A 21,083-nucleotide genomic window follows, 5' to 3' on the forward strand; every position below is an offset into this window, starting at 1 on the left:
CAATGGCAGCATATCTTGCGTAAACACGACTTTTGCTCAAGCACTTCCACTACCAGATCACCCAAGTTCCTCGAGCGGTAAACAGTCATGCAGACGCTTTGGCCCGCCTCACCTTGGCAGTGGAAGACAAGATTGGGAGAAAAATTCATGTCAAATTGTTGGCAGCACCAAGCACCATGGTCGCGGAATTGTGCGATTTACAACAAGGAGATAGTTGGATCACCCCAATTTATAAATTCCTTGCCCATGGCACCCTCCCAAATGATAAAGTCCAAGCTAAGCAGATTCGATACAAGTCTGCTCGCTACCTGATCATTAATGACCAACTCTACAAGCGCTGTTTTACCTTGCCCTACCTAAGATGCCTTACACCTGCGGAGACGGAAATTGTCCTTCGGGAAATACATGAAGGAGTCTGCGGAGATCATGCTGGGTCTCGATCCCTAGCACACAAGACTTTTCGCCAAGGATACTATTGGCCAACACTCCACCAAGATGCCATCAGAATATCTCGCTCATGTGATAAGTGTCAACGCTACGCAACTATCCCTCACTCCCCTCCCGAGCCGCTCACTCCTATGATCAGCCCTTGCCCTTCGCCCAATGGGGACTTGATTTGATCGGCCCAATGCCTGCAGGGAAGGGCAAGGTCCGCTATGCAATCGTTGCAGTTGACTACTTCACAAAGTGGGCTGAAGTAGAACCCTTGGCAACCATTACTGAGGGAAAAATAGAAGACTTCGTATGGAAGAACATCCTCTGTAGATTCGGCATTCCCAATGCGATAGTCACGGACAATGGGCGGCAGTTCGACAACAAGAAGTTCAAGATGTTCTGCTCTAAGTTCAACATCAATTTATGTTTTGCCTCTCCAGCCCATCCCCAGTCTAATGGACAAGTCGAGGCCGTTAACAAAATAATCAAGCGCACTCTGAAAACTAGCTTGGACAAAGCTAAAGGTTGTTGGCCAGAATTCGTACCCCAAGTTCTTTGGTCATACCGCACTTCATATCGGACTTCCACAGGAGAAACTTCATTCTCACTTGCTTTTGGTACAGAAGCAGTTGTCCCGGTTGAGCTTGAGCAAGCAACATATCGAATCCAGAATTACATGCATAGTGAGAACGACAAACAACTCACCCTTAACCTGGATCTAGTCGAGGAACACAGAAATCAGGCTCACCTGAGGAATGTCGCCTACAAGCAGCGCATTTCCAACTACTACGACTCAAGGGTCAAACCTCGCTCTTTCAAAGTGGGAGACTGGGTACTGAAGAAAAGATTACTCTGTGATAGGGTCCCAAGTGAAGGAACACTCAGTCCTAACTGGGACGGACCGTTCGAGGTCGTCGGCATTAGCCGCCCTGGCTCCTACAAGCTCAGAAACTCCGACGGTAAGACCCTTGGCCATCCATGGAATGCTGACCACTTGAAGTACTATTACAAATAGACTCACATTGTACAAGTGTTAAGCTACAGCTGTTCGGCATCCTATGTAACAAAGACCATTTGGTATGAATTCAATAAAGAGGTGATTTAGCCAACTCGGCCCTAAACTCTTTTACATTCTGAGCAATGAAACACTCAAGTGTTGAAGCTTCAACGCAAATGTTTCCAATACAAAAAAAAAATCTAAGTATGTGTAAACAAGACTATACAAAGGATCTACATCATACATTCCAACACATTCATACATAAACATCATACATTCCAACACATTTATACATAAACATCATACATTCCAATACATTCATACATAAACATCATACATTCCAACACATTCATGCATAAACATCATACATTCCAACACATCCATACATAAGCCAATTGTGCTTCGAAAGGGTTCAACACACTTTGTGTCATTCGACATTTGCCACAATGTGCCTCGACACCTTGCCCTTATTCTCATCAACTAGGTGATGAAAGAACTCACATTCGTACCACCAACTAGGTGATGAAATGTACAACCCGTACTCTAATATTATTTAGAAACTTGCCACCCTTATCACCAATCAGGTGAAGAAGGAACTCATCTTCATGCCACCAACCAGGTGATGAAATGTACAACGCGTACTTTCCTTCATGCCACCAACCAGGTGATGAAATGTACAACGCGTACTCTCCTTCATGTCACCAACCAGGTGATGAAATGTGATGAAAGGTGATTAAGGAATTCACATTCGTACCACCAACCAAGTGATGAAAGCAACCCACCATTCATTCCACTAACCAGAAGACGAGTGGTACAACTTGTACATGTGAACTCCTAGCATTCACAAATAATAAAAAACCATCAAGCTTTACAACTCAACTAGGGGAGCACTTATGCCTAACAAGAGCTATAGTCACCAACAAAGTCTTATTGCAAGCCAACAATGGCTTCAGTGCATGGTATACGAAGATCAAGCTCTTCAGCCCTCTTGCATCTGCTTCAGACATTTCTCCTCTGTAACAATGCAAACACTACAACTCATAGAAAGCTTCACACACTCTTGATCAAGACTGTTCGAAGCAAATTCAATTTATATGGTTCATCCAAACCTTCGACTACTACAAAATGTGGCTTGCATCACAATCTCTCGCTTAATAGTATGGAAGCAAAATTTGTATACGTTGTCTCTCCCACATTTTCAAATTTCTAGTTTTCCCAAAAAAAAAAAAAAAAAAAAAGAAGAGGAAATTGGAAATTGGGAAATTCAACAAAGCTTCATCAATGGAACACAACTACAATCCTCAAAAGCTTCGCACTATCTTCATCAAGATAGTGTGAAGCAAAATCAATTTATGGTGCCAACAAAAGCTTCATCAATGGAGGACAAATATCAATCTCAAAAGCTTTGCACTATCTTCATCAAGATAGTGTGAAGCAAAATCAATTTATGGTGCCAACAAAAGCTTCATCAATGGAGGACAAATATCAATCTCAAAAGCTTCGCACTATCTTCATCAAGATAGTGTGAAGTAAAATCAATTTATGGTGCCAACAAAAGCTTCATCAATGGAGGACAAATATCAATCTCAAAAGCTTCGCACTATCTTCATCAAGATAGTGTGAAGCAAGATCAATTTATGGTGCCAACAAAAGCTTCATCAATGGAGGACAAATATCAATCTCAAAAGCTTTGCACTATCTTCATCAAGATAGTGTGAAGCAAAATTAATTTATGGTGCCAACAAAAGCTTCACCTATAAAGCTTCAATCCCAAAGCTTCACCTATAAAGCTTCAACCCTTCAACACCAAAGCTTCACCTATAAAGCTTCAACACCAAAGCTTCACCTATAAAGCTTCAACACCAAAGCTTCACCTATAAAGCTTTAACACCAAAGCTTCACATATAAAGCTTCAACACCAAAGCTTCACCTATCAAGCTTCAACCCCAAAGCTTCACCCACAATACAAAATTTCAACACCAAAACATATAAAAGCTTCACACACTCTTCATCAAGATAGTGTGAAGCAAAATCAATTCATGGTGCCCAACAAAGCTTCAACCTCAAAGCTTCACCTACAAAGCTTCATCTACAAAGCTTTAAAAAAAAAATATATATATATATATATATATATATATTATTTTTAATTTTTATTTTTTCGGAAATTCAAAAATTCAAAAATCTTAAAATTTGAAAATTCAAAAAAAAAAAAAATCGAAAAAAAAAAAAAAACAAAATTGCCTAGGCCTCCTCTTCTTTGGGCCTAACAACTTTTATAACAAATATATATGAAGGAGTTTTGGGCTACCACTTAGAAAGGAAATGCCTCATTCGTCAACTCCCTCGACCAGAGACTTGGGGGACTCCTACCATATGCTACTGCACCTTGATACTCGGAAGTCTCACGACCACTTAGTGACTTGGATTTTTCAAGTCTCCAAACGAGAAGTTTTCCTCACTCGGAAAATTAAGGGAGCACTACCTCAACCTACATGCTTCACTCACAAAGTTTCAACATACAAGCTTCAACAAAAGGAAAAATTCAAAGAACTTAGTGAAGAAAGCCTTGGTGTATTTAACATAATACGTTGAAATGAAGCAAATCTTATTTATTGATATTTCCGATAAGTTACAAATATGTACATATACATGAATCAAAATAAATAAACAAGAGGGAGCCTTCATAAAGGCTGCTCAGGGGAAGTCTCAGCAGTCGGTAGAGCCCTAGAAAGAGAAAGCACCGGAGGGTGGTTATCTGGAGCCTCAGTACTGGACAGAACCCCAGAAGGAGGAAGCATTGGAAGTTGATCATTTGGAGCTTCATTACACGGTACAGCCCCAGAAGACGACGGCAATAAATGCCTTTGGAACAAACCACAAACCACTGATGATCAAGTAAAACCTAACCATCAGATTCCTTCATCTGGTCAAGCTTCCTCTTCATGTTTGTAGCATAGTCATGTGCGAGCCGGTGCAACTGTTTATTCTCATGCTTGATCCCTCTAATCTCCTGTTTGAGACTCATCACTTCAGCAGCCAATGATTCAACTTGGCGGGTTCTAGCAAATAAACGTTGGGCCATATTAGACACAGAACCTGCACACTGAACACTAAGAGCCAGAGAATCCTTAACAGCCAACTCATCAGACCGTTTGGAAAGTAGTCTGTTATCTTTGGGAGTGAGAAGGTTCCTGGCCACCACCGCAGCGGTCATATCATTCTTCATCACAGAATCCCCAACGGTAAGATGACCAGTAGAGGATATGAAGGATGGGCGCCATATGTTGTCTGGAGAAAGCATGGATGTCTCTTCTCCAAGGTTCAAGTCAAAACGACAGTCGGAGAGGCCAGACATTTTCAAAGGTGTTGAAGAGGGAAGAGGTCAGACAAATCAAGATCTTAGAAGTGCAAGAAAGGAGCTTCTACTGGTGGAGATTCAAGTGTGTTGTGGAACTTAATGCCAGCCTCTATAAAAATCTGCACTCGACGGAGCTTCAGAAATCGAAGAGGCGTTTGCTTTCTCAAAAGCTGGGCTACTCAGAGACCACGAGGGCCGATCTTAGAAATCGAAGAAGCACCTGCTTTTTCAGCCTCGTCAACACCTATCACATGCACACTCAGCTTTGCGGAAATTACGGGCAATCTGTCGAAGATTTCTGGTGAAGTAGAAAGCACGCGAATCTTACTGTTCAATCACCACATATAACTTTGCCAAAGATCTCTGACAAAGTTTAGGCGCGAGAATTTCGAAGTTCCAGCTACCCTACTATTACCCACAAGGGTAAAGGAACATCACCACTGCTTGACAACTGGAAAGTCTCTATGTGTGTCGACCTCCGTGTTCTGTGGCAAGACAGGCTGGCAAGAACGTCCAACCTTTACTCACATTTGAGAAAAGACTCCCAACATAATTACTTTCTCAAAAACCGAAGCGGCAACGCTTTCTGAATTTCGAGAGCCAGATCCCCGATGGGATTGCTTGTTCGAAAACCGAAGAGGCACAGCTCTCAGAACTTCGAGAGCCAGATTTCCTTAGATAAAGCTTGTCTGTAATCTTTACACGCAACATCAGCTTTTCAGATACCACATACCACTTTTTCAAAGTGCTCTGACAAAGTTAAAACACGTGAAGCTGGCAGCTCCCACTACATTGCTGTGACCAAGAAGGGTAAAGGAATAGCATTACTACTTGTTATTGGGAAATCCCTATATACATCGACCTCACTCCTCAACGGACAGGTAAACCTACAAAAATGCTCAACCCTTTCTCGCATTCGAGAATGCACCCTCAACATAACCTCTCGAAATACTCAGCTTTATTTCCCCCCGATAATACCTCAGCAAATAAGCCACACCAAGAACAAAAGTATCTCATATCATCAGGGTCAAAAGCAAGAGTATCCCATATCATGCTTTCTCCCTGTCCTTGTCTTCGTCCTTGTCCACACCTGCAGGACAAAGAGAAAGAGAGCAGTCAGTCGGAACCTGAAATCAAACCTCCAATCTGGAACTGACTGCCTGAGACCTTTGCCTGGTTGCTTACTTAACATTGCTCTCGAGAACTCATCCTCAACTGCTGTCAAGGTCATGAATTCCACCGGCACATACCTCATGACAGTTGATCAGATATTGGCTCTTTACACTGAAGCTGCCAAGCGTGGATGAGTCACTATGAAGGAATGTTCTGAAGGACCATTTAAATGCAAAGGTTGCACACCACTTCTGCCATGCAAAAGATTAAAACAGAAGGTTCAACGATGAGCTGAAACAGATCACTACAGCACGACACCTTTCCATACCACATTCATTATTCCGTCAACAGCAAAAGTATCCCATATCATCAAGGTCGAACGTACTCTAGATTTGATGGACTTGTTTTGACCCTCAAATTCTTGAGTCGGCCTTATACTCTGAAGGGAACCAGAAAACCCTCCAGCACAGTTCAAGAATAAGCCTGTGGAAAGTTACTTCTTCAAAAGCAAAAGTATCTCATATCATCTCTTCTCCATTTGCTTCTCCTTATCCTGGCAGCTGAATGAGAGACAAGGAGAAGGAGAACAATCAACCGGAAGCCGAAGTCGAACCTCCGATCCTGGGTTGCTTGCTTGGAAGTTTAACTGCTTACCTTGTCTGTCACCTCTTTCGGCAGATCTCCTAGCTCGGCGACTTGGGGGACTCCTACTATAGGGTTTGTATCGCACTTGACCAAGCCCGAAACTACAAGTAAGCTTCAAGTGAAATTGATACATTACCTTGTGCATCTTCATCGGTTAAAGATACCACCCATGGATGGAGGAAAAGTACTTCCAGAGAAGATGCCACATCTACATATGAGACAGATAAGGCACGTGAAAATGATACCACACTTCAGTACTTAGAAGTTTCGTGATTACTCAATGGCTTGGATCTTGCAAGTCCCCAACCGAGGAGCTTCCCTCACTCAGGAACTTAGGGGAGCACTGTTTGTACCATACTTGACCAATCCTGAAACTACTGAGCACCGATCAACGTTATACCGTCAAGGACCCAGAAGAGCTTCCCTTCAACCAGGAGGCCAATCACAATGCGACACATGTCGACATCAGAAGCCAATCACAACTCGACACGTGTCAACATCAGAAGCCAATCACAACACGACACGTGTCAATGTTAGAACAAAACTAGAAACTCCCTGTTTGTACCATACTTGACCAATCCCGAAACTACTGAGCACCGTTCAACGTTATACCGTCAAGGACCCAGAAGAGCTTCCTTTCAACTAGGAGGCCAATCACAATGCGACACGTGTCGACATCAGAAGCCAATCACAGCTCGACACGTGTCAACATCAGAAGCCAATCACAACACGACACGTGTCAATGTTAGAACAAAACTAGAAACTCTCTTCTATAAATAGGGATCATTCTCCCACAATAATCTCTAATGTCATTTTGTACTAAACTATTCACTAGAACTCACAAAATGAGAGCTTGAACCTATGTATTTGTGTAAATCCTTCACAATTAATGAGAACTCCTCTACTCCGTGGACATAGCCGATCTGGGTGAACCACGTACATCTTGTGTTTGCTTCCCTGTCCCTATTCATTTACGTACTTATCTTCACTAGTGATCGAAGCAACCAAGCGAAGGTCACAAACCTGACACTTTCTGTTGTACCAAAGTCCACGCTGATTTTGTGCATCAACATGAACCATAATCGTATTTCACTTCCTACCAAGATAAAGATCAAGTTCCAAATCAAAGTAAATTCACAAAAAAAATTGAAAGCAAAATACACATTTACTAATTAAAACCCCAACCCTAGACCCATACGACTTGATTTCAAGTACCAAACATTGAAACCCACAAACCCTAACCCTTCAAGAGCTGGTAAACTTAGTCATAGCGTGTTTGGCGAGCTCACCGAGGAGCACGAGTCTCACGGTGGTCTGGATTTCCCAGGAAGTGATCGTGGGCTTCTTATTGTACCTCTCGAGCCTAGACGACTCCTGGGCGATCTTCTCGAAGATGTTATTGATGAAGTTGTTCATGATTCCCATAGCCTTACTAGAGATCCCGATGTTAGGGTGGACCTGCTTCAGCACCTTGAAGATGTAAATCTTGTAGGTCTCCACGCTTTTCTTCGATCTCTTCTTCTTCTTGTCTCCGGCGACGGCTCCGACCTCCTTTGGGAGCTTCTTTCCAGCCTTAGGCTTCTTCTCGGCGAGGGCTTTCTCCGCCACGACGGACTTCTTCTCCTTTGCTGGCTTCTTCTCGACTTTGGGAGCCATTGATAAAGTTGGGTGACATAAAAGTTCGCGGATTTGGGGATTGTTCAATTTGGATTGAAAGACTGAGAGTTGGATATTTTTAAGATGGACTGAAAAGGTGAGGATAGTTTGTTTTTACACAATGGGAGCGGTTGGATTCTATTGGCTAAAGTGGTTTGACGAGGATCGCTGTCTGGAATGTGATTTTGGCCGTGGATTGGGTTTGGGAAAGTTCAAAATTGACGGTTGCGATGTGTTAAGCTGGATCAAGCGGATTGGTGCCGGATCGGTGAGTTCAAGTGGAATTGGACGGTGGATACTTTCTGAATGAAATTGACAACAGACGGCTGAGATGCGGGATTGATCGATGACATCAAATAGTAAAATTAGAAATATCAAATAGTAAAATTTGGGTGACATCTGATAAAATTTTAAAAAAGAAAAATTCATTCAAATTATACAATATTTTACAACAAAAAATAATAAAAGAATTGATTCTTACCGACTGTGAACTTGGTTTATATCCCCAAGAAAATTGGAAACCTTAAAACCATTGCACAAGAGAAATGCGTAGAAGATTCTAAAGTGAAATTTTTTATGAGCTCTACCACCTTATGTTTTTTTGTATAATGTTTTATAATCTTGACGATACAGAAATTAATGTTAAAGTATAAGATGACAGAGATTTCATGATGAAGCTCACTTTAAGATAATTTTCTTAGAATTTCTCGTTAATAACTGTCGAAAAAATTTGTCCCATTACTTGATCTCTGAATGTTTTTTTTTTTTTGCGATTTTTGGCGTATGCAATCTTAAAGCATATACAAACAAGTTTGACGGTTGGATCGTTAAAATTAGTATTGTAGAATGCATATCAAATCAAAACGATAGATTCACTAACACTTAGAGTTTATTTATACTTTCATTAAGTATAACATAAGATTTTGTGGTATCCACTAGTGTAAATATTTTAAATTGAAGATCGAGTTCATTCATTGTATTCATATAGGGTCAAGGAGTGTAGCTGTAAAAAATCATCAAAATCGGAGTTAAAATAACCGTTAAATTGTGATTTTTCGTTGAAAACTGTCGAAAAGTTTTGTCCCGTTACTTGATCTCTGAATGTTTTTTGTTTTTGCGATTTTTGGCGTGTGCGATCTTAAAGCATATACAAACAAGTTTGATGGTTAGATAAATTAGTTTTGCAGAATGCGTATCCCATCAAAGCGATAGATTCACTAACATTTAGAGTTTATTTATACTTTCATTAAGTATAACATAAGATCCACTAGTGTAAATATTTTAAATTGAAGATCGAGTTCGTTCATTGTATTCATATAGAGTCAAGGAGTGTAGCTATAAAAAATCATCAAAATTGGAGTTAAAATAACCGTTAAATCGTGATTTTTCGTTGATAACCGTCGAAAAGTTTTGTCCCGTTACTTGATCTCTGAATGTTTCTTTTTTGTAATTTTTGGCGTATGCGATCTCGAAATATATACAAACATGTTTGACGGTTGGATCGCTGAAACTAATTTTGTAGAATGCGTATCCCATCAAAACAATAGATTCACTAACACTTAAGAGTTTATTCATACTTTCATTAAGTATAACATAAGATTTTGTGGTATCCACTAGTGTAAATATTTTAAATTGAAGATCGAGTTCATTCATTGTATTCATATAGAGTCAAGGAGTGTAGCTGTAAAAAAATCATCAAAATTGAAGTTAAAATAACCATTAAATCGTGATTTTTCATTGATAATCGTCGAAAAGTTTTGTCCTGTTACTTGATCTCTGAATGTTTGTTTTTTGTAATTTTTGGTGTATGCGATCTCAAAGTATATACAAACATATTTGAGGGTTGGATCGTTGAAATTAGTTTCGTAGAATGCGTATCCCATTAAAACAATATATTTACTACCACTTAAGAGTTTATTCGTACTTTCATTAAGTATAACATAAGATTTTGTGGTATCCACTAGTGTAAATATTTTAAATTGAAGATCGAATTCATTCATTGTATTTATATAGGGTCAAGGAGTGTAGTTATAAAAAATTATCAAAATCGGAGTTAAAATAACCATTAAATCGTGATTTTTCGTTGATAACCGTTGAAAAATTTTGTCCCGTTACTTGATCTATGAATGTTTGTTTTCTGTAATTTTTGGCGTATGCGATCTCGAAGTATATACATACATGTTTGACGGTTGGATCGTTGTAACTAGTTTCGTAGAATGCGTATCCCATCAAAACAATAGATTCACTAACACTTAAAGAGTTTATTCATACTTTCATTAAGTATAACATAAGATTTTGTGGTATCCACTAGTGTAAATATTTTAAATTGAAGATCGAATTCATTCATTGTATTCATATAGGGTCAAGGAATGTAGTTGTAAAAAATCATTAAAATCAGAGTTAAAATAACCGTTAAATCGTGATTTTTCGTTGATAACCGTCGAAAAGTTTTGTCCCGTTACTTGATCTCTGAATGTTTGTTTTTTGCAATTTTTTGCTGATGTGATCTTGAAGCATATACAAACAAGTTTGATGGTTGGATCGTTGAAATTAGTTTCGTAGAATTCGTATCCCATCAAGTTCAATTGTGTGTATATATATATATATATTTATTAAGTAGATTTAAATTTATTTATTTTGTACATATAACACTTAAGAAATTGAATGGTATGTATATTTAAGCCGATCCAATGGTCACCAATTTTTAATATTTAATTTAATATATATATATATATATATATATATATAATTATTATAGTTTTTAAGGGTATAAAATTATTAAATTAATATATATATAATTATTATAGTATTTTTTAGGGTTATAAAATTATTAAATATTTAAAAACAATAATTAGTGTCACCTAGAAGCGACACCAATACTTTATGTCGCTTAAAAGCGACACTGTTTTGTTTAAAGCAACGCCAGTATTTAAAATTATTAAAATATATGTCGCTTATAACCGACAGTAAATCCGACGTCATGTTCAATTAGTATCGCAACTGTCTTATGTGCCACTACATTATATTAAACCGACACCACCCACTAACACTATAAGTCCCTTTTATAGTAGTGTCAGTTATATTTCTTCTCATTTTGACAACCAGCAACGAAAAAAGTTAATACAGTTCTTGAAATGTATGATCTAAATTCACATAACAATCTTAAGCACTATTCGACAACATAAGTTGGGTGAAAAAACATTTTCATTTAGCAAATGATTTTTGCACACTTTTACTCTTGGAGATTTTGCACAAGCACTACATGAACTTGCAAACATGTGCGTCAATACCACCTCAATTTTCAATTTTTTATTTTTACCACCTAGACTCTTTTAACTATTGGAATCTACCACCTACGTTACTTTCCATCCAATTTTCCGTTAAAATATATCACGCAGCCCTCATGTGGAAGGGCATTTTTATCAATTCACTTCTTAGTGCTTGCTGGAATCAATCTGTACGAAGTTAAAAGCATCTTTTAGTGGCGTTGGAGTTAGGTAAGAGAAAATGAGAAGTTGATTTCGGGTTGGATTTTAGCAAGGGTTGTTGAAGAATTGAAGTGAAAATTATACAAAAATTTAATCTTTCATTTACAATGAACTTTCAACCCTTTTTTGTAGGTCAGCCAGTGAGTGTGAGATTCACCTTAATTTATTCAAATTTAAAGTTTTCAAAATGGTATGAAGAGAATTGTTGAACTGGGGCGGTGCAAACCCCCAATCAACGCCATATTGACTTAGACAGTATTATTTTGGAGTCAATTTGATTCTAACCAGCCCCATGAAATTAATTAAAGAGAATATCCCTATAGGTGACATGTTTTAATGACAAAATAGATGGAAAGTAACATAGATGGTACATTCCAACAATTAAAAGAGTCCAAATAGTAAAAAAAGAAAGAAAAAATTAAATGAAAATTCATGCGGTATTATCACACATGCTTACAAGTGATACTTGCGCAAAAACCCATTATTCTTCACCTCTTTTTATTTCCATTCCTTCATTCTCATTTGCTTTATTCAATCAAAAACTTAGAAATAAACATAATGTGCATGGGAAAATAAATGCTGAGTGAAAATCATTTTCTTTCGCTTGCACCCTGGAATTACACAGAAAGCATGAGCCTGCATTCCATACATCAGTCATTTTCATTAAAGTTTTGGCTATAGCTAAACCATGCATAATGTAAATTATACACCTAACTGAATCTGGTTTATTCCATGAAACAAATTAACAGAACTATGAATGAGTACATGTCAAACAGTGATTAATTCAGATCAAGGTTGAGATCGATGAGTTCTATTAAGCACAGACAAAGCCTTGTGGCACGTTTCCGCCACATGCATTAACAAGCAAACTAAAAGCAACAGGAACATTGAGCTTGACAATTCCCAAGACGTTGGCCTTAATTGCAGTGCAGAGACACAATGCAGCTTCAAGATCTGCGACGCCCTTTATTAGGGTACAGCATTCCTTGCTGGGTTTAGTCCCAATAACCTCGGTCACCAACCCTAACCAACTCCCACAAACACCAAACTTAAGGGTATCTTTGGGGCATTTGGCTTGCTCCTTTGGAATAGAGGGAGGCGGGGAAGGACTTGCAGGAGGGCATGGAACCTTATGAGAGGAAACGAGGGACGAGAATATGATGTTGAAGAGAATGAAAAGAGCAACGTCCTTGGAACACCTAAAGTCCATTGCTGCTGTCACTACAAATCACAATTTTGAAGGTAACAATCACCGGGAGGTGAATATTTATAGAAATATGAAATGACAAATAATTGTTAAGAGAAATGTTACGAAGTTCAGTAGCTACACGCTTGTGTGCATGAATGATTTATGACCATTTATGTAATGTGAGGTTTACGCATCACCGGCTAGAAATCGGGGACTGTCAACAGCACATCTAATTGTTAGGATTAAAGGCTGAAATTGTGCTAGGGTCCATGCGTGGGGCTGAAGTTAGATTTTTTTTGTTCAATTGGGTGGTTGGTATCACTTCCATCCTTTTCATTTGTGGTTGAAAGCGAGCAAAATATGGTACGTTTTGGTTTTTATAAGATTGTACTCTAGTGTCCCCTTCCTCAAGGTCCTCAACTGGCAAAAACATTCAAGTGCCCCTGATTATGTTGGTTCTCTAATATGTTCTCTTTCTCTTAAGTTTGAAACGATTCTAAATTGTAATATTGACGAGTTGCCATTGAATGTCAATGGTATGAAATAAGTAATGAATCCAATTTGAGGACGGTTTATTTGAAAATACACGATATTTTAATTAATGTGGTTATCACATACCACTTCTTGCGAATGATGTATATTCATCATATATATTTCATAATATATATATATATATATATATATATATATGTTTGTTGCAGTCGTATTTAGAATAGGAATGTGATTGTGTAAATCCTAGTAGATATGGGAATGTATCTTATATTCCTATTATGAGTAGATTACCTATTAAATGTTGTAATCCTAAAGAGAAAGGTTTTTACCTATCCTACTACTATAAATAAAGGCACAATAGGGTGAATTAAACACACCTCACAATTAAATCAATCTCTTTTCTCTCTAATCATAGCCCCCCCCTCTCTATACCCTAGATCGTTCAATCAAATAGGCTTACAACACGTTATCAGCACGCTCTTGCCAGAAGCTGAGGAATTGACGCATCATAGGAGGAAGCTATCATCCACCAAATTCAAAGGCTTATTCGTTTTCTGCTAATCAGGTATGCATAAAATAAAAGAAGAAATTTAAAACGTCCACGAAACATGAAAACATTCCCCATGATGCATGAACCCCTCTATGTTTATATTTTCCTTTCGATATATATATTGTATATGTTCATATATTTGTCAATATATATATTTGTTTCATGCATCACACAATTCAATTGTTATCTAAAATTTGTGAGTCAAATTATATAAAATAAATTAGAAGAAAATATGGGTTTCCTAAACCCTAGAGGATTTTGAAAAAAAAAAAAAAGGGATTGGAACTTGGGATTTTGAGGCACCATTGCCGTGGCAAAACCACGGCATCACCGTAGATTGCATTGACGAGATGGACCACTTGCGCAACCCTATTTGGGTCTGCTGCTACCTCGGATAGCACCAAGCCTTGGCTTGGGTCCATGTCACACGGGCCTGTAGCCCTGCCCTTTTGTCTCGGCCCACGGCCTGCATGCCGCAACCTTTATGGTTGCTGGGCTTTGCAGATGCTTTGGCCCACATCACATGCAGCTAGCCCTTACGGTTAGGCTCCCCGCACCACACCTACAGGCCAGCTCTTGCTGGGCCTTGCTCTCGTGCCTACCCCCTTGGTCCAACACACTAGCCTTAATGGCTAGGCCTTTACCCCTTCACCTCGTGACCTGGAGATCACACCTGAGACTTTTTAGGCCATGCCTTTTTACTCAAGGCACCCAACCCGAGTCCAAATTATTCTTGGGCTATATTTTCGACCTATAATATTATTTTAATATTATTTAGCTTCTACAATCGATCCCGTATAGCCCGATTTATTGAATTAATTAAAAGTGACCTGCAGTCCATTAATCTGATAATGAATCCAAAATTATTGACCTGAATATCACTTTTGGACATTAACGATTCAATAATTTATTTTTATACTTTGAACCGTCACATACTTTCATAGTCACAAAGCTCTTACACTTAAGTTCCCGAAGAACCTCAAATTCACTATAGTCAAATTAGTATATTACATTCTGTGTTTCTTGCAGGAACCTCTCATTCTAAATGAATTGTTCATAAAACTAAATTGAACCTATAGTTTCAAATTTAGTGCCTTTGAAACCCAAAGTTTTCATTCAAAACATACCACATGAAACTTGTAGTTTTCATGCATAAATTAAACAAATACATGTCTATAGAACCTATATGTGCTACGATATATGTCTATGGCTTACCATTTGACTACTCACGTTTTTCCCTCTGTTTTAGGGATATGTCGAACTTGAACAAGCTCGATTTCTCTAGAAGTCTCTGGAAAAAACTATTTGAAGTGGGTTCAAGACGTGACGCTCCATCTGACTGCAAAGGGCATTAGAGCCACCATCGAGGCACCTATCGTTGACAAACTTGTTGACAAAGCTCAGAAGGCTATTGCAATGATTTTTATCCAAACATACATCCATGATGCACTGCAGACTGAGTATCTCACTGAGGATGACCCACGCACCTTTTGGCTTGCTCTAGCCAACCGTTTCGATCACCAGAAAGACATATACTTGCCTGAAGCAAGACACGACTGGCAGCATCTTCGCTTCCAGGACTTTAAGTCCATGAATGAATACAACTCTGAAGTTTGTAGAATCTGTTCATTGTTAAAGTTCTGCAAAGTGGAACTCACCGAATCAGATCTCCTAGAAAAGACCTATTAGACATTCCATGCCACAAATATTGTTCTACAGCAACAACATATGGCACATAAATTCACCAAGTTTTCGGATTTGAGCTCTGTTTTACTTCTCATTGAAAAGTAGAACCAGTTTTTGATGAAGAATCATCAAGCTCGACCTACTGGCTCGAACGCGGCGCCTGAAGCGCATGCGACCTATTATAACAGCCATAAACAATGAAAGAATCGTCATAACCATGGCAATGGGCGGCAAGCCCAACCAGGGCCAAATGTCAACAGAGAAGAAATGTGACCCAGCAACATGCACCACTCGCCCCTAAGGCCCCAAACTTCAAGAACAAGGACAAAGCTCCCGTTCAGCCCGCTTCTACTGAACTGGACATGTGCTATCATTATAGATTACAAGATTATTGGTCATGCGTATACCGAGCTTCCCCTAAGGCTATTGCCAAGTATCATTCCCGTCGTGAGTCTAACTTTGCACATGTGGATCATCCAGAAGATACAACTACATCAATGGAGATATCAGATTTTCAAGAGGCGTCAACGCCTATGATGAATAAATTAGACATGTTTTTAGGGTGTTTACTCCTAGTGGTTGGCCCTACCCCCCCCCTTTATTTTGCTAGGTTTATGGTTTAATTTTGAACAATTTTTCTAAGTATTTGGAATAATTTGTTTGGTTTTGGTTTGTTTTGAATTATGAATTGTTCTTTGAATGGATATTATTTTCTCGAATTGCTTAATTGAATGAATGGACTTATATTTATACATGTGATCAATTCAATCAATTTATTTCTAGATATGTCTAGTGGGGAAGTTAGTTGTCTGGTAAATAGTGCAACCACACACACCATCTTGCGTGAACGACACTAGTTTACTAACTTAATACCCAAGAAAGCTCATTTGACAACTCTCTTAGGCTCATCCAACCTGATTGAAGGATACGGAAAGACACGTATCATGTTGTCTAATGGTACAATTTTGACCATTAAGGAGGCACTATATTCTCCACGTTCCGGAAGAACGTTGTTGAGTTTTAGAGATATTCGAGATAATCAATATCATATTGAAACCACTGAAGATAATGGTTCTGAATTTCTTTGTATCACTTTATACGAATATGGCCAAAAGCATATTCATGAGAAGTTGGAACGTCTGTCGAGTGGGTTGTACATCACAACCATTCGCAGCATAGAAGCCCACAATGTGGCTGGCCCTATGCCTGAGTTCCAGGACACTTTGTTGCTTTGGCATGACCGTTTGGGACATCCTAGACGTGACATGATGCGTCGTATCCTCAAATCTTCACACTAGCATAAGTTACATCCCTATGTTGGACTCCCACCATGCAAAGCGTGCTCTTTAGGGAAGTTGAATACTCAACCTTCATATACAAAGATTATTCATGACCCCCCCTAAGTTTCTTCAAAGGATTCAATGGGACATTTATGGACTTATCCAACCAACCTGTGGACCATTTCGATACTTTATGATGTTGGTTGATGCATCGGCAAGATGGTCACATGTTTACTTGTTGTCCACATGTAACACCTCGTTTGCAAAACTCCTAGCTCAAATCATTACGCTAAGGGCTCACCACCCTGATTATCCGATTAAGTTGATTCAACTGGATAACGCTTGAGAGTTTACATCACAGACTTTTGACGATTATTGCATGTTAGTGGGGATTGATGTGGAACATCATGTGCCCTATGTTCACACCTAAAACAGCCTGGCAGAAGCTTTCATAAAGCACCTTCAATTGATAGCTCGAACTTTGGTTATGAAAACCAAATTGCTGGTATCTGCCTAGGGTCATGCAATATTGCACACAGCTATGTTGGTCTGCCTGAGGCCCACCTCTACCCAACCACATTCACCGTTATAGTTGGTCACTGGATACGAGCCTGACGTCTCGCATATATGGGTGTTTGGGTGCACCATTTATGTGCCAATAGCGCCACCGCTACGCACCAAAATGGGTCCTCAGAGAAAAATGGGAATTTATATCGGTTATGATTTGCCATCAATTGTTCGATACTTAGAACCCTTGACAGGAGATCTCTTTACTGCACATTTTGCATATTATCACTTTGATGAGACATTATTCCCGTCGTTATGGGGAGATAAGCATGCTAACGTTCACGTAGAACGCCGCAAATTGTCCTGGTATGCTCCCACTATGTCTCATTTAGATCCCCGCACTACTTAGTCTGAAAACTGAGGTGCGACGAATTATAGATCTTCAAAGCATGCCAGATGCTTTTAATGATCTAGCAAAGGTGACAAGATCACATATACCCGCTGCAAACACACCTGCAAGGATAGATGTACCCCATGTACGTCAACAACCCGTCTAGGAAGGTCGAACTGTCCCCGAAGGTGGGGAGGCCGCACCTTCCACACGGCAAGGTACATTCGCGGCTAACCATTCATCTGCTCTGACCTTGAAGGGTGGCAGACCCCTTGGTTCAAAGGATTCACAACCCCGGAAGAGGAAAATGGCACCAACTAGTGACCCTAGTTTGAATTCGACCATCGCTCACTTATCTGTTCCAACGCATGAGGTTATTCTAGATTACGGTGATGCTTTAGACGAAACATGTCGGCCTCCTGAGAATCGCGAGATTTCGGTCCACTACGCAGTATTGGATGAGATTTGGAATAGGAATGAGATGATCATCGACGATACATATACGTACTCAGTAGCTACTGACATAATGCTTAGCGATGACATTGAACCACGTTCCGTCGATGAATGCCGACGTAGAACCGATTAATCAAACTGGAAACAAGCAATTCAGGTCGAACTCGATTCGCTCGTGAAACGTAAAGTGTTTGGACCCATCGTTCCTACACCACCACGCGTGAAGCCCGTTAGCTACAAATGGATTTTCGTGAGGAAAAATAATGAAAAGAATGAAATAGTGCGATACAAAGCACGCCTCGTAGTGCAAGGCTTCTCTCAAGGCCCTGGGATTGATTACGATGAGACATATTCTCCCGTAATGGACATTATAACGTTCCGCTACCTAATCAGTTTGGTAGTTTTAGAAAAACTGAATATGCAGCTTATGAACGTGGTAACCACGTATCTCTATGGGGATCTAGATACGGAAATATACATGAAAGTTCCAAAATGACTTCCATTGATTGGTTCAAATAGTTCTAGACCAGGGAACACTCTCTCAATTAAGTTGAGGAGGTTACTCTATGAATTGAAACAATCTGGGTGGATGTGTTATAACTGTCTGAGTGAATATTTGACAAGTCAGGGTTATGTGAACAACAAATTATGCCCATACGTGTTTATAAAGAAGTCACATTCCAGATTTGTAATCGTTGCAGTTTATGTCGATGACATAAACCTCATTAGGACTCCCGCAGAGCTTGAGGAAATTGCTGCACACTTGAAATCAGAATTTGAGATGAAAGATCTTGGGAAAACTCGATATTGTCTTGGCCTAGAGATCGAGCATAGTTCGAATGGAATCCTAGTACATCAATCGAACTATACCCAAAAGGTGTTGCGTCGTTTTAATGAGGATAAAGCGAAGCCTTCGAGTACACCCATGGTTGTTTAGACTCTAGATGCTAAACGAGATCATTTCCATCCAAATGAGGATAAGGAAGAGATTTTAGAACCCAAAGTTCCTTACCTAAGTGCAATTGGGGCTTTATTATACTTGGCACAATGCACTAGACCCGACATCTCCTTCACTATGAATCTATTGGCTAGATACAACAATGCGCCCACACGCAGGCACTGGAATGGTGTTAAAGACATTTTCCACTACCTCAAAGGTACAACGGATTTGGGCTTGTTCTATACCCGCGAATCTCCAAGTGTTGATGCCCTTTATGGTATTGATTCTCACCTTGTTGGTTAAGCAGATGCTAGATATATGTCTAACCCATATAGAGCACATTCTTAAACGGGTTATGTCTTTACTGTTAGAAACACCGTTATATCTTAGAGGTCCACCAAGCAAACACTAGTTGTGACTTCGTCTAACCATGTTGAGATTCTCGCCCTACATGAAGCATCGTGTGAGTGCTTTTGGCTGAGAGAAGTTATGGGACATATTCGAAGCACTAGTGGTCTTACATCAATCGTTGACTTTCCTACGATGATCTTTGAAGACAATGCAGCATGTATCGAGTAGTTGAAAAATGGATACATCAAGGGAGACAACACCAAGCATATAGCGCTAAAGTTCTTTTACTCACACCAGCAACAGCAGCATCAGAACATTGAAGTCAAGCAAATCTGTTCCCAGGACAACCTAGCCAATCTCTTCACCAAGTCATTGCCCAAGTCTACCTTTCAGAAGCTCGTTCGAGGAATCGGTATGCGTAAATTATCTGAGTTGAATCGTTTGTAGTTCTCTTATTTAGAAGTTATGTCTAACTCAGGGGGAGTATCTAGAAGCATACTTACATGATCTTAATGTACTATTTTTCCTATGATTAGGAGTATTTTTCCCACTAGGTTTTTACTACCTAACAAGGTTTTAATGAGGCACCCATCCTAGGATGATCATACTCCGTTGAGTTCACTACCTTCTTCTAGTTTGACGTTTGTTTAAGACATTATGCATATTTCTCACTTTTCTCCTTAGTCTATGGGTTTTTCCCATGCAGTTTTACCATAGCGAGGTTTTGTGAGTTTTACTACAAATGCATACTTCAAATAAATTTGAGACTCGCAATCACCCGTTTTAGCGATGATTTCATCAATTATTCTACCTTATCTGCTGAAGATCTGATGCGATGGTTTGTTGAGTATTTACACACTCAAGGGGGAGTATTACTGTCATATTTAGAATATGAATGTGATTGTGTAAATCCTAGTAGATATGAGAATGTATCTTATATTCCTATTAGGAGTAAATAAGTTTTTACCTATCCTACTACTATAAATAAAGGCACAATGGGGTGAATCAAACACACCTCACAATTAAATCAATCTCTTTTCTCTCTAACCATAGCCGGCCCCCTCTCTCTCTCTAAACTCTAGATGGTTCAATCAAATAGGCCTACAACAATGTTTGATTTGTTGTTCAATTTTGTCGCTTCTTTTTGGCTTTTCTTATTGTTTAGCATGTAATTTGTATAAATAATTAGACAACTTGCCCAAACCTGACAAGATTTGGGTCACTCGAGACGCCTCCTGCCATGTGAACCTGATGACTTGCTTATGGATTTGCTTCGTCCTATATGGGACTCTGTCCCAACTCACTTTAACACACACAAGCAGAACCTCACCAAAACTAGAGGATGAATTTTGGGCCAAGCAACTCAAAGACAACGATTATAATTTAGTATCAAACTCATCATTCACAGAAGTCAAACTTAAGACCTCTTGCTTGCAAATAGAAAAAAACACCACTAGACAACAATGTTAAAGTGACAACCTCGCCAAAACTTTGGAGATCAAAATTATAATTTGGCCAAAGAACTTCATAAACCTTGGTATTATCAACACCA

At 39.3% G+C, this 21,083-nt stretch overlaps 2 protein-coding genes across 2 annotated transcripts; both read right to left on the bottom strand.

Moving 5' to 3' along the window:
- Positions 1-7,793: 7,793 nt before the first annotated feature.
- LOC103420020 (probable histone H2B.1) lies at positions 7,794-8,204 on the bottom strand. Its single transcript, XM_070825669.1, has one exon. It carries the CDS (start codon positions 8,202-8,204, stop codon positions 7,794-7,796), a length of 411 nt encoding a protein of 136 aa, XP_070681770.1.
- A 4,065-nt stretch (positions 8,205-12,269) lies between these two features.
- Positions 12,270-13,031, bottom strand: LOC103419994 (putative lipid-binding protein At4g00165). The gene has a single exon (XM_008358069.4). It carries the CDS (start codon positions 12,900-12,902, stop codon positions 12,507-12,509), a length of 396 nt encoding a protein of 131 aa, XP_008356291.1. The 5' UTR covers positions 12,903-13,031; the 3' UTR covers positions 12,270-12,506.
- Between the last annotated feature and the right edge of the window lie 8,052 nt (positions 13,032-21,083).

Source organism: Malus domestica, chromosome 07 (genome assembly GCF_042453785.1).
Source record: "Malus domestica chromosome 07, GDT2T_hap1".
Classification (NCBI taxonomy): domain Eukaryota; kingdom Viridiplantae; phylum Streptophyta; class Magnoliopsida; order Rosales; family Rosaceae; genus Malus; species Malus domestica.

What these genes read in the sequence shown, in the direction of transcription:
- LOC103420020 (XM_070825669.1), bottom strand. Translation starts at nt 8,204, where the DNA reads ATGGCTCCCAAAGTCGAGAAGAAGCCAGCAAAGGAGAAGAAGTCCGTC.
- LOC103419994 (XM_008358069.4), bottom strand. Translation starts at nt 12,902, where the DNA reads ATGGACTTTAGGTGTTCCAAGGACGTTGCTCTTTTCATTCTCTTCAAC.